Here is a 15,163-nt window from a genome sequence, read left to right as displayed (position 1 = left end):
AATAATTGGGCTGCGTCTTCTTTAAAATGAAAGCATATTATTCAAGAGTGTTTTCACCTCAACCATTGACCCAATGCTGCCTAAATCATTTTTATACACTAAACCTGTTTGTGACCTTCCCCATCGTCCACCTTATAACTGGAGAACGCCTGAGAAGTGTTTTGCTTATAAAGGAGGTGATGAACATCTGCTCCCTGTTCGATTACCTCTAGTGCAGTCCACCCAGCCACGCGCGAGGGAGACATTATTGAAGTGGAGCAGAAGCGCACTCTCAAGTGGAGGCGCGAGAAGGTCTCTCTCTCTCTCTCTCTCTCTCTCTCTCCAGAATTCAGAGGCGCTCTGCAAAGTGTCAGCCCTGTTCAGTGGAAATCATGTCTTTGAACACTATGAAGAAGAGACTCTGCCAATAAACGTTAAAAAAGGCGCCTGACTGGAACAAGTCTGTGTGAAGTTCACTCCATCATCTACTCCAGTGTAAGACGCGAGGATGCGCGTGGAACTCGGTATCCTTTGTGCTTTGACTTTCCTGGTCTCGTGCACCCATGGCGCGCGAGTTGTGAGCGGTAAGTTTCATTTTTATGTATTATTAAAGCTATTTTTATTCATCTAATTCATTTCCAGAGTTTCAGTCAGTGAGGACAATTGTATCAAAATATTGAGGTTTTTTTTTGTGTGGTAAAATGATGCTCAAAGGATTTGCTGTCTCAATTATTTAAGTTTAAAGGGATAGTTCAGTCTTTGTTTGGCAGAAAGGGGAAGTTAGGCAGAATGACATCCTCAGTCGCCATTCATTTTCACTGTATGGAAAAATTATGCAAAGAAAGTGAATGGTGACTGAAGCTGAACATCTTCTTTTGAATTCCACAAAAGAAAAAAGGCATACAGGTTTGGAACAATATGATATTGAGTAAATGATCACAAGATTTTCATTTTGGATGAGCTGTCCCTTTATAGCCATTGTCACACCAGTAGTCTGAATTAAAAATATTGCTTTCAGGAATATTGATAAAATCTATCAAAAAATATGAATGTGTTTAATTGCTCAAACTGATTTCTGGTGTGGCAGTCCTAAAGAACTGTTAGATGTGGAATGAACTCTAGAGGCTGTCATAAAATTCAAAATGGCATAATTTTTAATCTGTATTTAAGTGTTCATTATTATTCACCTCTACTTTAAAAAAAATTTTTTTATAAATAAAGCATCTCTCAAAAACATAATTGTATTATAAAATCTAACAGATCAGCTCATATTATTCTCTTGCCTAAAGATTATTTTTCCTGAAGATTATTCTTGAAGCTTGTCTCTGACTTTTTTGAAAACCGTTCTCTCTTGATGAAGAGATGGAATGAAAATATTAGATGAAATGAAAATGAAAGAGATGGGTAGAGACAGACTAATAAACAGAAAAAAACAAAACAACAGGTTTGTCATGTGTGAACTAAAAGGATGCACCAAGGGAAATTAAAATCGGTTGTGCAGTTCTTTGTGATGAGATCAGGATTTAACAAAGGTAACTAGAAAGCAGCAGTTTTGGAGAACGGAACTACAAGAACATTCCATGCTGGAAGGAGGAAAACTGCCACACAGAGACAGGAATTGAGGAAGAAAGCTAAGGAAGCTGGTTGAGAAAATGCTGAGTCTAGTTTCCCCCCAGTTAAACCCAGCCCTATTACTGCTCAAACTGATGATATTGCAGATCTGGACCAAGCAATTATTTAAAGTACCTCCCGGGCAGGGAGCTAATGTTATTATTAGACTTTTAACAGTCTGTGTATTAATCACAGTTCTCTTCATTGGGCCCATCAGTGTATCTTAAGTGTTTTCTATAATGCAATATGCTTTGTTTATGATTTCTTTCAAATAATAATTCCATGCATTATCTATCCATCTATCCGTCTATCCGTCTATCCGTCTATCTATCCATCCATCCATCCATCCATCCATCCATCCATCCATCCATCCATCCATCCATCCATCCATCCATCCATCCATCATCTGGAAAGTCATGCTGAACAAGAAATCTCTAAGAATGCAGCATGAATTTTGTGTCTTCAGGTCAGACGGTGTGTCAAGGCAGTTCTGAGCACCCTTGCTATAAGATCGCTTACTTCAGGGACGTGACGAGTCGCGTTGGCTTCTGGGAGGCTCTGCATGCGTGCGAAATGGACGGCGGTTCGTTGCTGAGCATTGAGAACACGGCGGAGCAGAAGCACATCGAACACCTCCTGCGGGAACTCAGCATCTCCACTTCCACTAGTGCTGCCACCGGGTCGGGCATCACAGACGGAGACTTCTGGATCGGCCTGACTCGCGTGGAGGGCGAGAACGCACAGGAGCCTGGCAGCTTCGCCTCATGCCCCAACCTGTACAGGTGGACTGATGGAAGTGTCTCACAGTTCAGGTAAGATGTGACTGATTTGGGGCCTGTTCAAAGCAGAGTTATGGATCAGGGTTATGGATCAAAAACAGTCAAACATTAGGACTTGTGTTCTAGAAACTGGTATGCTGACGAACCATCCTGTGGAGGAGAAGCTTGTGTGGTCATGTATCACCAGCCTACTGCTCTCGCCGGGCCTGGCGGGCCGTATCTCTACCAGTGGAACGATGACCGGTGCAATATGAAGCACAATTTCATCTGCAAGTATGAACCAGGTACTAGGTGATTTGCACTGTGAACTTTTTGAGATGACTGTCAAAAGTTACCTGATCAACCTGAACTCACTGCTTTACAATGCTTGTTATGTTGTTCTGAGCAGAAAGCTACCTGGTAAAGGAGCAGAGCGACAGGCCTGGAGGGCGTGATGTTGGTAAGCAGCCAGGTGTCAAATCCATCATCATTTGACATAAAGATTTAAAGATGTGTTGACACTAATCTGTAAATGTGCCCTCCAGATCTTTCAACAGAAGAACAAGAGGAGAGGAGAACACCTCCCGTCGACCAGGACGAGAGCCCTCAACTTATAATGCCAGGGCCCTCAAGTAACATAAGATTTAAAATTCTGAAAAGAATATTTTGTGCTCAGTACAAGTTAAGCTTATTCAACAGCATTTGTGGTCTAGTGTTGATTACCACAAATAATTTCCACTTGTCCTTTCTTTTAAAACAAACTAGGAACTTACAATGAAAGTGAATGGGGCCAATTTCAATTTCTCAAGTTTCAATAGAAGACTTAAAACTGCAAGCATTTAGCATGATTTGGTCCCACTTTATATTAAGTGGCTTTAACTACTATGCACTATGAAATGAATCATTTGATACAATGGACTTATTGTGTTCACATATGTTTTTACATTGTACTTATATTTAAAAAATACCTGCATGTAATTACAGCTGTAATTAATTTATGTAATTACATTTGTAATTACACTGTTGAACCACCACACCTGTCCCTAACCTTACCCGTATCACATCTCAATAGCAGCAAAAGTGTTTTACAATACAACATGAACACAATAAATACATTGTACTTATCTATCCATGCAAATACATAGTACTTAAAGCCACTACATAGTACTTAAAGCCACAAGTGGGACCCATGATTTTAGTGTAAAAATAGTTACTAATCTTTTCTAAAGTTATATCCACTTTTAAAACTTCTTCAACGGAATGCCTTGTAAACTTAAAACCTCAAAATAACTGTAAAATTATCATTTAAATAGCTTTATAGATCAAATAATACACATTTTAACAAAATAATTAATTTACTGTTCAAAAGTTGTTTTATTTTTATATTATTTATATTTAATATTATATTAATATTATAATTTAATATTATTTAATTTAATAAGGATACATTACATTGAACAAAAGTGACAGTAAATATCACCAAATCAGCATTATTTCTAAAGCATCATGTGACATAGAAGACATGCTGAAAATTCACAGGAATAAATTACATTTAAAAATATATCAAAATAGAAAACAGTTATTTTAAATTGTAATCATATTTCATAAAGGCAGCCTTCAAGGTAGGTGACTTTAAAACATTTGAAAAAATCTTGCCGAACCCAAACATTTGATTGATTGATAAATAATGTGTTTAATGTGCTGTTCATTGAGTTTCACTTGTACTGAACGCAGAATATTCCTCCAAAATAAATGCCTGAATGTTAACAGAAATCAAAGTGTTTTTTCTTTTTTCTTTCCCAGGTATGCTGCTAATCTACGTGATTATCCCTACCATCCCTCTTCTCTTGCTGATCCTGGTGGCTTCAGGGACGTGCTGTTTCCAGATGTTGAGCAAGAGGTGAGCCATTAAGATCAAATCACTGTAAACGCTGTCAGACTAATGCTAATGCGCTGTCCTATTATGCACAGTATCATCCAAATACTGCGACACATCAGGAAGTCAGTGTCTCACCAGCATCTTTATACAGTAACAGCCTTAGCGTCTTGATTAATCAAGGTTTTCTGCTCACTAGCCAAAATCTTTCTTTCACTAACCCAGAGTTTTTACTGTGATTAATTAGATTCTTCTGTTTATAACTGTGCCCGGCAAAACAGCTTAGCCCATACTAATCATCATCAACATACTCATTATAGCATGGATTTGGCATATTTGAAGGGGGAGGGGGTTTCCTGCCGCATTACATCACACTGCGTTGGAGACAGAGTCCAACTTGACTTTTATTCCCATCAATATCCAGATCGGCAGGGAACGGGTCTACAGAACTGCTGAAGCAAGCCATTCCCATACTCCTCTCCCGGCCCTCAACACAAACACAGTTCATCTCCCTTTAACCCTCGGCCCGTGCTTGGCAAGGCATTATATAGTGGCTTACTTGTGTAATTTATTATGTTTATACGCTGACGCTCCCACAAATTGATGTCTTTTTAACATATTTCCAATCACTTGGGCAGACGGGGATCCTCAGACAATACATTTAAATCACCAGCAATGACTGAGTGCGCTTTATTCAGTAAAAGGCTTCCTGGAGCGAGTTCAAAGCTTTTGGATAAATGTCTTAACTCCTTAGCAGATGATGCTTTTATGTTTTACGATGTTTGCCACTTGTTCTCGTGATTAAAAACCATCTTGGAGCATAAAACCAGGAGGAGTCACTTAACGGCTGCTTTGCTTCGGTCTGCTAATCGCGAATACCTTTAAATGTCTTCCATGCATTGTGCTATAAAGCTTTTCCAGTAAAACTCAGCAACAAATTATGAAAATTACAAAACCAAAGGGGAGATTTAAGTGGGGAAATTGAACTTTTACAATGCACACAAAAGCAATACATATTTACTTCCGTGCCCATATCAACAGATTACAGTATAACAGTATGTATTAACAGATAAAACTATAACTTATAAGTTCTCTCATTATTTACTCACCCTCATATCATTCCAAAACTGCATGCATGTCTTCAGTGCAAAACAAAAGATATTTAGAAGAATTGTTTGTGTCCATGCAATGGAATTGCATGTATGGACAATATTGAATTTGATTGCATAGACATAACAAAAAACAATATATTTCTTTTTTAAATATCGTCTGTGTTCCACAGAAGAAACTCATACAGGTTTGGAAAGACATGAGGGAATATTCATACATGATGAGTAATTTAATATACATTTTTGGGTGAATACTTTTATAAGTAAAATCAAAATGGAAGTGTACTCACATATTTTAAAGAAAAGTGACACTGACAGATACACAAACCTGTTATACAGTATATAAATACTGTATAATTGTGTATATAATTATATATTTTTTTTTTTAACAGTAAACCACGGACCAAAACAAGCGTTAACCAATCAACTCTCTGGATCTCCAAGACGCCAAAGACAGACAGTGGCATGGAGGTTTAAAGATCCATCTCCACGATGCAAGCGGCATCCTGGTTCTGTCAAATGGTGGTCAGCGACACGCTCGTCAGGTTGTTAGTTTAGTGTGTGATTTAATAAAAGTGCAGCACCAGAAGAGCAGCTACACACGTTTCGCATTTCTGTACAAATGTCGTGCTTATAGATGCTCCTCAGCCTCTCACAACCACGCAGTTTCTTGACCTTCTTCTCCATTTCATGTTTCATGTCAGATAGTCTGACCTGAGGGTACTGAGGGCTGCATTGGGAGGGTGAATGCTAATTGGCACCAAACACAGTGAGCAATTAAATTACTGTAATTAAAGCAAGTACAAGTGGGAACCACATAAAAAGTGTTCCTTCTAACAGCGAATGTCACACAAACTGAAGCTAGTGACACATTAAAGAACTGAATCACTTTAAGAGCATAAAAAAGCCTGCTTCAAACGGGTTCTGAAGAATTGGGAGTACTTTGTGTCTCATTCAAGAAATAAGAGGCCTATTTAATCTCATACATTACTCATGCAGTGTGATGCATTGCCTATGACGCCATAATATCATTTATAATTACCTGCATACAACTGATAATTTGATAATGATGAGACTTATTTGAAAACATACATGATCGTTACTTAAATTACTGGAACGACTGGCTTAAATAGTGACTGTTTTGCTCTGCAGCTTATAGGACACTGTTATCAAAAAACAGATGAATTAATCAGAAATGTACATATTTTTTTGTATGATGCTATTACAGAGCTGCTTTAAGCTGCCACTTGTATATGCAGTATTTTGCATGAGAATATTTTATCATCACCTTTTACAACACTGCATATAGAAAATATCTACGCTAAAAAGTATTAAACTGGTTTGCATCATTGTGAAATATTGTATCAGATATCGAAGTTAGTCAGTTAGACGTCTGGTTGTACAGGAAGATGCGTTTCTGTGAGTGTGGGTAATATTGTGTGTTTGGATTTAAAATGTGCTGTTAATACTTTTTATATTTTTGAGACAGGAATTGGACGTGTACAAACGGATTAAAAATATTTGATTGTGAAGATGTTTTAGTATGTTTTTATGTCTCTAAATTGATGCCATTTGTTTGTAGTACCACATACAGTAAATGCTTAATCGCCAACAAAAACACCAGTCTTTTGAGTTACTTGACGTCCGAGTTACACGAAATCTGTATTATGTTTTGTGATTCATCACAGATTAAAAAGCTGTATGTAGGTTCTTATCGATAAACAACTTTTAATGTGATTAGCAGATATTAAATATGAATAGGAATCGCGTTCAAAGAATTCACGTCCTTATCTCTGCTCCTCAAACACTCAAGAAAAAGGTTCCTTAGAAACATGGATCAAAGCTGAATATACAGATTACTACTGGCAATTGCACCATTTGTATTTGTTTAAGAGAAACACAGTTATGGCCATGAATTTAAATAGACACGGAGATCAGAAAGCTTTCAGGGGGTCCAGCTGGCAGGCAGAGTTAGAGCCAGACGTAAGACAAATGAACTGGACCGCATTAACACCGAAAAGATGTGGTACTTTGTATGCGATTTACCCTGGTCTGCAATTAGTGACAGCATAGACTTTAAAGCACACTGCTAATTACGGAGCCAATTAAACTAATCAGTCCTATGCTTCGACAGGAGAACTCACGTCACACACTCAGGATCTGGTAATTATAGATATGACTGTAATCACTAGTCTGGAGGCACAGGGTAGAATTAAAGAAACAAACCCTTTCCCATCTGGAGAGGGGGGTGATTTTAGCCTATTAGAGATACAAAACACAAGCATCTCATTCTCCACCCGACCAAGATCCAAAACAGCTCTTCACATCGCTTTATTAGAACTGGAATACGCTTCGTTTATGATGGAAATGGGGAGGTTCTTGTAAAACATCCTCTTAGTTTTATGTACAACAGTGCAAGCTCCAAATCAAATCTAAATGTCAAAGACATTACTATTACTAATCAGTAATGCCAAATACTAATCAATGGGGTTTGGCAATGATAATCAGTGTATGCAATAGCACTCAGGTGGGGTTTTACATATTTGTGATGATGGATGGATTTCATTGACTGTATTGATGGATCATATAGGTCATACAGTTTTATTTAATTCACCTGAAATTGGATGTAAGAGACGTAATCATCATAGACATTTAGAGGGACATGTTTAATATTCAGAGTACTGGTCAATCAATATGGGTTTTCAGTGACAGATTATTCCATTTTTAATAAAAGCAATTTAAATAAAAGCCCAGCATACTATCTAGTAATATCAAACAAACCATCTGTCATAATTTTCTGCTGCATCAGCTTAAGCCAAAAGTGAGACGCAAGCACAACTTTACAATTTGGGAAGATGCTTTAATATACATCTCAAGATCAAGGATACAAATATTACTGATGACAATGCCTTTAAAATCACATCAACCAAGAGTTTAAACTGCATTAGCACATAATCATTGTAGGTAATTAAAGATCCCACAGGCAATCAAGGCCTTATTAGTGCTATTCGCAACCGCTCTCCCAGCGTGTCATCTTACGGCCATTACAGTAACTATCCCAGGTGTCCCTGCAAACACAAAGATCAACATAAACATGTCAAAAACGCACATGCACGACAGATCAATACACTTAGATATGATGCAATATTAGGCAGAGCTTGAGGACAAATCTCTAAAGGAACAAGCAATGTGACAAATAAGCTCTGTCATTTGTGCCCAAGGATGTTTGTAATGAATACTTGCCATGCTTTCAGTCCTCCAGCTTTCACAATGACCTTTGCACATGCAACTGAAGCTTTCAGGTCATCCATAAGCAAATCTAGCAGATGGGAAACATTTATATACAAAATGTTATGATAAAGGACAATCAATATGTTGTTGGTCATATGGAAACCATTTAAAGAAAATAAAAGTACCTGAACAGGGCACATTGCACAAGTTCTGTCCACCCTGAGTGCCATCATCACACCATTTGAAACTGTTTATCTGGAAGATTCCATAGTCTTTCCCGGTATCAGCCGAACGCACTCTGTGGGTCTTAAACTTGCTTTCCCAGAAGGCCGTGCACACATCTATTGAAATTAAGTGAAAGGTTCAAACCAAAGTAATACAATATATTATGGAAGGTTTTTTAATAGCTGGATCTACTAAAAAAATACAATCTACAATCAGATATGCCAAACATTGCAGGTCAGTGATAATGCAAATAAGAAACAAAGTACTCACAATTGCCAACAGAGAATCCCTCAAAGCCATCAAGTCCCTCTGCCTTGAAGATACGGACAACGTCACAACGCCCCAGTCTTTTGCTCTCACAAGAGGACAGCCACATCAGACACAAGACCGCAATAGACACCCTCATATCTGCACTGCTGCTCACAAATTCACTGTCAATATCTGCTATCTGAAGAGGAGTTCAGATGGAGGGTGGAAGCTGTTGAGTGGGACTATTTATAAGTGAAATGAGAGGTTTGTGTCGCAACCAATTTTCACAAGTGCATGCAGTTTGCAGTTGCTCCAGTTATTGCAGCTGAGGCAATAACTGACTTTGGGATGGTATATTTTTACTTCTAGAACCAATTATTTTTTACTTTAATGAGCCGAAGAGCACACATCACACATCTCCTCATAAAATTGCACTGGTTGCCAATTGCATCAAATTCAAGGCACTGATGTTTGCCTACAGAACAACCACTGGCTCTGCACCACTATACCTAAACTCACTATACTTCAGACTTGTGTGCCCTCCAGAAGCTTCCCAAAGAGGCACAAAATCACTTTTATGGACCTTTACCTGGTCGAATGACCTTCCTAACTCAACCTGAGCTGCTGAGTCTTTAGCCATTTTCAAGAAACGGTTTAAGACGCATCTTTTTCAACACTTGACCCATTAATACTAAAACTTACTAATCTATATATGAAGACTTCAGATGCAAAAGCCTCTAAGTCCGTCTAACGTTTTGTCTTTAATATTGAAATTTTTATCAGGCTCCTATGTATAGGTTTCTACCTACACTCTAAAAAATGCCGGGTTGTTTTAACCCAATGTTGGGTTAAAAAATGCAGTTTAAAAATGGACAAATTGCATTTTGGACAAAATCAAAAATGGACAAAAATGCAATTAAAAAATGGACAAATTGCATTGGTTACATTAAAAATGTAACCCAACGGCTGGGTTTGTCCATTTTTAAATTGCATTTTTAACCCAACGTTGGGTTTGTCCATATTTGACCCATCATTGGGTTAAAACAACCCAGCATTTTTTAGAGTGTATAAGTACCGACATTTCTGAATGGGCTGAGGCTGGAATTTAGTGAGTTTGAGGTGAAAGTATTTGATGAACGTATACTATGTGTGGAGAGCATTCACTCAATATTATTATCTCATTTTTGACATAGGTGGCTTTTAGAAGCTTTTGCATCAGAGGTCTTCATATCTAGACTGGGACTAGTCACAGCAATTGCATAATATTGCCCTATTGCTTGATTGCTCTCCTCATTTGTAAGTCGCTTTGGATAAAAGCGTCTGCTAAATAATTAAATGAAAATGTCATGCAGAGGAGCTGGAAAAGATTTAGATAAAGACAACAGTGGACATAATAAGACGAAATACTCAATACAGGGGGAAAACCTCCTGTAGTCATGATGTAGCTAAAAAGAGCAGCATTTAAGAACATAAAAATTAATAAAAACCACATCAAATATATATTGCGTTTTGGATTTTATTCAGGAAATTTTCATATAGGTTTTAATATGCTATAAAAAAAAAGATGTAAACCTTAATAAACTACACTCTTGGTGAAACAACTGTCACCTGAAATGACCAGACCAAAGCACGAAAGGAAAGATATGGAGACAGTTACAATGTGGAAAATTGTTGTGAAAAAACCCCCAGCATCATAATGCAACCTAATGTGCAAATAACTGACAATAACTGCAAAGGAAATGGACACGAGGAGAATGTGTCAACAAACATCTCAAACGGCCAGTGTGCATAACCTCAAACAGCCCTTAGAAGGAAAAAAAAACTATAAGACCTGCTGTTGCTTATTATTTATCATATTGCTGGTTTAATTTTCAGTAACTCTTTATTGTACAGTGTCCTTAATACACGTTACATGTAGTTACTATAATGATAACTATAAATTGTGCATAATTACATGCAACTAACCCTAAACCAAAACCTAATCCTATAGTAAGTACATGTTAATTATTATTACTCTGTACCTATGTGTATAATTACACTGTAACACGGACACCTTAAAATAACGTGTAACCTAATTTTCATATGCATATTGTACTGCATTGTAAAACACTGACATAAGAGTATCAAAAGTGTGAAAAATATAATTTTGTTATAAATGATCAACTCTGATCTGACATCAGCTGAAATAAAACATCCTATAAAATTCAGTGAAAACAGCCCTTAGGTATCTAAGGAATTGTGAAACTTAAGTTAACATTAAATGTAAACTGGCATGTTTGTGTGCTTATGTGTGAAATTAAATATTTGTTTTAATTAAGTGGCAGAAAAAGCTACAGATATTATTGTAATACATTAATAAACATTCAATTATCAAAATAAATAATACATTACAAAAAAAAAAAAATAGAAAAAAAAAAAAAAAAAAAAAGAATAATTTAAATACATTTAAAATAACCCCCACAATTCACTATAATATTTCAAAGTCTGTTTGTGTTCCACCTGTCACTTATTTAACATTTTATTCAGTATATTCTGTCCAAAGGCATATGAAACATCAATTAGATTCAATAAACTGTGCTTTAGGGAAACTAATGTATGATGTGAAATTTATGTGAAACTTATTATTATATAAATAATAATTGTATTATTTACATTTTAGTCAGCAAAGAAACGAAAAGAATAAATGTTAACAATAGTTGGATGTACTGTAAGAGCAAGAGGTCTCATCTTATTGACTGAACAGTGGTCCCTGCTGGAAGACAGTGGAAGGGGCGTCAAACTTCACAGCTTGTCCATTATTCAAAACCAGCACCCTGAAGGAGTGACAACAGATCAGAAATGCCTTACTTGAATACTTGACATTTAAATGACAGGATGAGTCACAGGTTAAATAAAGAACTGTAGCTCCTGACCTGTCAGTGTGCATGACAGTCAGCGGGTTCTGAGCGAGCCACAGTACGGTGCAGTCTTTAAACTCTGTGTGGATCAACTGTCGGACAAGGCCCTCTGTTTCTATGTCCACACAAGGAAGAGCCTCTTCCACAAGCAGGATTTTGACCCTTGCAAGCAAGGCTCTGGCTAAACACAGCAACCTCCTCTGGCCAAAGCTTACATAACACACAAAAAAAAACTGAAATATTTAACCCATAACAACCAATTGTTTGTTGTCCCAGTACATAAAGGTTGCCATAGAGAAACCTATAATGTTTCATGCAGCAATAAACCAGAGTCACAGTCTAGATCTGGACTCATGATTGGTTCCAGCTAGACCGTGAATCTTTTCTCACTGTAGTTTGTTTTACACACAAAATGAGCAGCCTTTATACCAAATTGTGGGAAACAATGAATTAGCTCAGTTATTTCGGTTTGCCCAAACTGCAAATTCCAGTTAATGGAATTTGATTTTTAATATTCAACTGAGAAGCTTCTAAAAGCTTTTTTTCTAATAGATTTTATTTAAAAATTTTAATTTAGTATTTAATTTTTATGATCCTGTTTTTTGTGAATTGGATTAAATAACTGTATAATTCAATTATAATTCTATAATTATAATTAAATAAATAATATACTATTAATACTACATCAACCATTTATATAATAACTGTATGATGTTATACTCTGAATATTACATAAACATGTCAAATTGGCATCCAAAGATTTGCCATGATTCCCACACACCTGAAAGTGAGAGACGTTCTTTGAACAGGGTGCAGCAGCTGAGCAGGCAATTGTTGAACACGTTCCTTGAGGTGGCAGAGCTCCAAAGCCAGCCACACCTGCGCGTCAGTATGCTGAGCGAATGGGTCCAGGTTAGCCCTCAGGGGTCCCGAGAACAGTACAGGAACCTGTAACACATGGGACACCATAACTCATTAAAGAAAACAATATATAATAATGCTTGTTACTGGTGCAGCCTGGGTAAGGCAAGTTTAACATTATACACATTATTCGACAGCATTCCTTCAACCACACCCAGGAAAATAGTTCTGTTACCTGTCAACACTCCTTCCCCTCCAGACTTTGACTGATTTTGCTCTGGCTGGATCGAACTAGTTTGATCTCATTCTCTTGCAAATTGCAAATATAATATTGTTGGTCTAACCTGAGAAATGATTTGCAGACGGCTACGAAGGTCATGTAGACTCATGCGGGTAATGTTTACATCGTCGATCAGCACAGCACCGCTCCTGGCCTCCACTGTCCGGAACAGACAGCTAACCAAGCTATCGGTGTCTGCTTTCCCCCTGCTTATAACTCCAATCTGTGTACACACGCAAACACACCAAAAATCAACCTGAGATTTAAATTAGGGATGGCTTGACACCACTTTCTCATGTCCGATACAGATATTTGACGGCAAGTCACCAACCCAATTTTTTTTTCTTGATCAGTTTATAATATCTATACCTCACTAATTACACATTACTACATTATAAATAAAGAGAAAATTGTGCACGCACACATATACATACATGTATATAAAGAGAGCGAAGATATACTGTGTGCGCAACAGTGAGAGTTCTGCATCTGTCCAGCAGTTTACTGAACCTTTTTCTGTTTTAAATTTCAGTTATTGTGTGAATACTGTCCAATCTCATCCGATAGCGAGTACCATACCATTCAGAATCACTAATAAATAAATTAGTGATTTTTTCATCACTAATTACAGTAGTTTTAAACAGAAGAACACCTTTATGTTCAGATTGGGGTTTCAGATGAAGGTTGACTGACAGCTCGCAGAGGAGGGAAGAATTTCCGTGAAATAATTCAACCAGTTAATTTGGATCGGTCCCGTACTGACAGATACCCGATCTGGCAAAAAAGGTCCGTATAGGACCAATACCGATATTGAGTATTGGATCGCCGCATCCCTAATTTAAATACTGATATATTCAGTATGCAAATAAAATAAATACATTTAAATGTATCATCAGCTAATCTTAAATTATTCAAATTATTATTATAATGAATAGAAAATGAATAATACATGAAAAACAAATACAAACAAATCTATCATTAATATAAATATTAAATTTATTTGTCATTTATAAATAAATGAATAAATATAAAAGAATAAATAGTTAGATAAATGAATTCAGAATACCTTTTCCCCTTTTAAAATGGTGAGATTAATTCCTCTAAGAGCTGGTGTGCAGTTAGAGGAGGCTTCGGACTCATAGTTCCTGAACTTCACCTCTCCATGCCGGGGCCAGTCAAAGGGTGGTCTGTGGGTGACTGTCCATTCTGCCTGAGGTAAAAGGGGGCATTTGGTTACATTCATTTTCATGCAGAGGATATGACATATGAACTAGGTGCAAGGTGTGATTGCTCAAGCACAATGGAAGGAGTTTTTAGGTGTTAAATAAGTATTTTGTTACCCTGTACCTCCTTTTGTACTTTGGCAAATTCGCAAAATCTTTGCATGCTCAGCATGTCAATGTTGATATCAGAGGCGGCCTGAGGGTAACGGCGAAGAGCTTCTTTAATCTGTAACAAAATGTTTTCATAATTGTTATGAATTATTCAAACTCAGATTAGGTATCAGTACAGATAAACTTACATTAAAGGCACAGATCAAAGCCAGAGCCACGAGCCCTGAGTCAGGTTGAGTCTCAAGCAGAATCAGACTGACCAGGAACAGCACAATCCCAGCAACGCCATCAAACTGCAACACAGCCCAACTGCACACAGAAATATTGCTTTTGGTCATAAAGCAATCACATTAATCAAAGCTGTATATGCTGCAATAAACGTGACAGTTATTTGACAGGTTTAGTGGAGAACATTTACATTTAAAACTTAGTTTTACTGCAAAGGTATGTAAAATAATATTTTATTGGCTTGGAAATACAACATACTCAAAAAACAAAAACAGTTGCAAAAGCTAATATATCAGTCACAGATGCATTTTACACGATATTACACTCAAATGGCGCCCCCTAGTGTAGCGTAGTTCTCATTTTTTTTCATTGTGTTTTTCAACACAAATCTCTTTCTGTCCACAGACGAATACACAAAATTCAGCCTGAGATTTACATAAATAAATGTTTATTATCAGTATATCTCAAATAAATTATGTAAATATGATCTATAGACTTTTATAACTAATAATAACAATAAGAAAA

General features: G+C 36.9%; 3 protein-coding genes across 3 annotated transcripts; 1 reads left to right on the top strand and 2 right to left on the bottom strand.

Annotated features, from left to right (window-relative positions):
• Window positions 1–210: 210 nt before the first annotated feature.
• chodl (chondrolectin) lies at window positions 211–6,865 on the top strand. The gene is made up of 7 exons (XM_084398948.1): window positions 211–563; window positions 2,057–2,402; window positions 2,496–2,653; window positions 2,758–2,808; window positions 2,894–2,980; window positions 4,152–4,248; window positions 5,726–6,865. Exons 1-7 carry the CDS (start codon window positions 488–490, stop codon window positions 5,808–5,810), a joined length of 900 nt encoding a protein of 299 aa, XP_084255074.1. The 5' UTR covers window positions 211–487; the 3' UTR covers window positions 5,811–6,865.
• Window positions 6,866–8,172: 1,307 nt separating this feature from the next.
• lyz (lysozyme) lies at window positions 8,173–9,263 on the bottom strand. Its single transcript, XM_084398952.1, has 4 exons — window positions 9,060–9,263; window positions 8,750–8,905; window positions 8,577–8,652; window positions 8,173–8,401 (listed from the first exon to the last, which is right to left on the bottom strand). The coding sequence occupies exons 1-4, from the start codon at window positions 9,193–9,195 to the stop codon at window positions 8,338–8,340; spliced, it is 432 nt and encodes a 143-aa protein (XP_084255078.1). The 5' UTR covers window positions 9,196–9,263; the 3' UTR covers window positions 8,173–8,337.
• Window positions 9,264–11,644: 2,381 nt separating this feature from the next.
• LOC311284062 (ATP-binding cassette sub-family C member 2-like) lies at window positions 11,645–14,748 on the bottom strand (the record flags this gene model as incomplete). The annotated part of the gene is made up of 7 exons (XM_084398894.1): window positions 11,645–11,851; window positions 11,951–12,145; window positions 12,717–12,883; window positions 13,141–13,299; window positions 14,143–14,286; window positions 14,424–14,525; window positions 14,599–14,748. The coding sequence occupies 7 exons, from the start codon at window positions 14,746–14,748 to the stop codon at window positions 11,767–11,769; spliced, it is 1,002 nt and encodes a 333-aa protein (XP_084255020.1). The 3' UTR covers window positions 11,645–11,766.
• Window positions 14,749–15,163: the final 415 nt, after the last annotated feature.

Source organism: Rutilus rutilus (assembly GCF_951802725.1).
Source record: "Rutilus rutilus genome assembly, chromosome: 24".
In the NCBI taxonomy this organism is placed as follows: Eukaryota; Metazoa; Chordata; class Actinopteri; order Cypriniformes; family Leuciscidae; genus Rutilus; species Rutilus rutilus.
This window is presented reverse-complemented; position numbering and strand designations above follow the sequence as displayed.